General features: G+C 51.7%; 1 protein-coding gene across 1 annotated transcript in view; it reads left to right on the top strand.

The window, feature by feature from the left end:
- LOC113980859 (protein EFR3 homolog B-like) overlaps window positions 1-759 on the top strand; it is a gene marked incomplete at its 5' end in the record, with an annotated part of 4,049 nt that extends 3,290 nt beyond the window's left edge. Inside the window, one exon of the mRNA XM_027708077.1 lies at window positions 447-759. Coding sequence (XP_027563878.1) covers window positions 447-552 — 106 coding nt within the window. The remainder of the gene's footprint in view (window positions 1-446) is intronic.
- Between the last annotated feature and the right edge of the window lie 290 nt (window positions 760-1,049).

The raw sequence follows: 1,049 nt of genomic DNA on the forward strand, positions 1-1,049 counted from the left end.
GGAATGGGATGGGATGGGATGGGATAAAGATGGAATAAAATGGGATGGGATGGGATGGGATGGGATGGGATGGGATAAAGATGGAATAAGATGGGATGGAATAAGATGGGATGGGATAAAGCCTGTGGGATAGGATGGGATGGGATGGGATGGGATGAAATAGAATGGAATGGAATAAGATGGGATGGGATGGGATGGAATGGAATAAGATGGGATGGGATGGGATAAAGTTGGGATGGGATGGGATGGAATAAAAATGGGATTGGATGGGATAAAGATGGAATGGGATGGGATGGAATAAAGATGGGATGGGATAAAGATGGAATAAAATGGGATGGGATAAAGATGGGATGGGATGGAATGGAATAAGATGGAATGGGATGGAATAAGATGGGATGGAATAAAGCTGGAATGGGCTGGAATGAGCACCATTCCCATTTTTCCAGGCCTCCTCCGAGCCCCTCCGGCACCGTGTCGGCCGCCTACGGACAATCCCAGAGCCACTCGATCCCGGTGTACGAGATGAAATTCCCGGATCTCTGCGTCTACTGAGGGCGGGAACGGGCCTGGAATTGCCTTGGGAAGAGCCGCCTCCTTCCCAAGGATCTCCCGGGAAAGGATTCCCGCCCTTCCCGGGGCGGGAAAAGCGGGATACGGATGCTCCGGGCCGTCCCGACATCCGGGATCCTGGAATTCCTGTTGGGAAAAGGAGGTTGTTGGTTGGGAAGCCCTCCCTGGATCGGGGGTTTTTTTGGGAATGTGCCCCTGGAAAATCCCATCATTCCATAGGGATGAGGTTGGGAAAGGCAGGATGGGTTTTTTTGGGAATGTGGATCCCGGATGCTCCCAAATTTTGGGAATTCCCAAAGGTTTGGGAATGACAGGAATTAGGGAGGGGGGGAAAAGAAGGATAATTTGGGAATCCCGGGTGTTGCTCCCAAAAAGTCTTGGATGGAATCCAAGGGGGATTTGGGAATGTTGGGCGCTTCCAGCAGCTTCCCAAGGAATCCTGGGAGTCCCTGGGGAATCCCGGGAATGGTGACATTCCA

The sequence above is a fragment of the Neopelma chrysocephalum genome, unplaced genomic scaffold (genome assembly GCF_003984885.1).
Source record: "Neopelma chrysocephalum unplaced genomic scaffold, ASM398488v2 Primary Assembly neopelma1_95437, whole genome shotgun sequence".
NCBI lineage: Eukaryota > Metazoa > Chordata > Aves > Passeriformes > Pipridae > Neopelma > Neopelma chrysocephalum.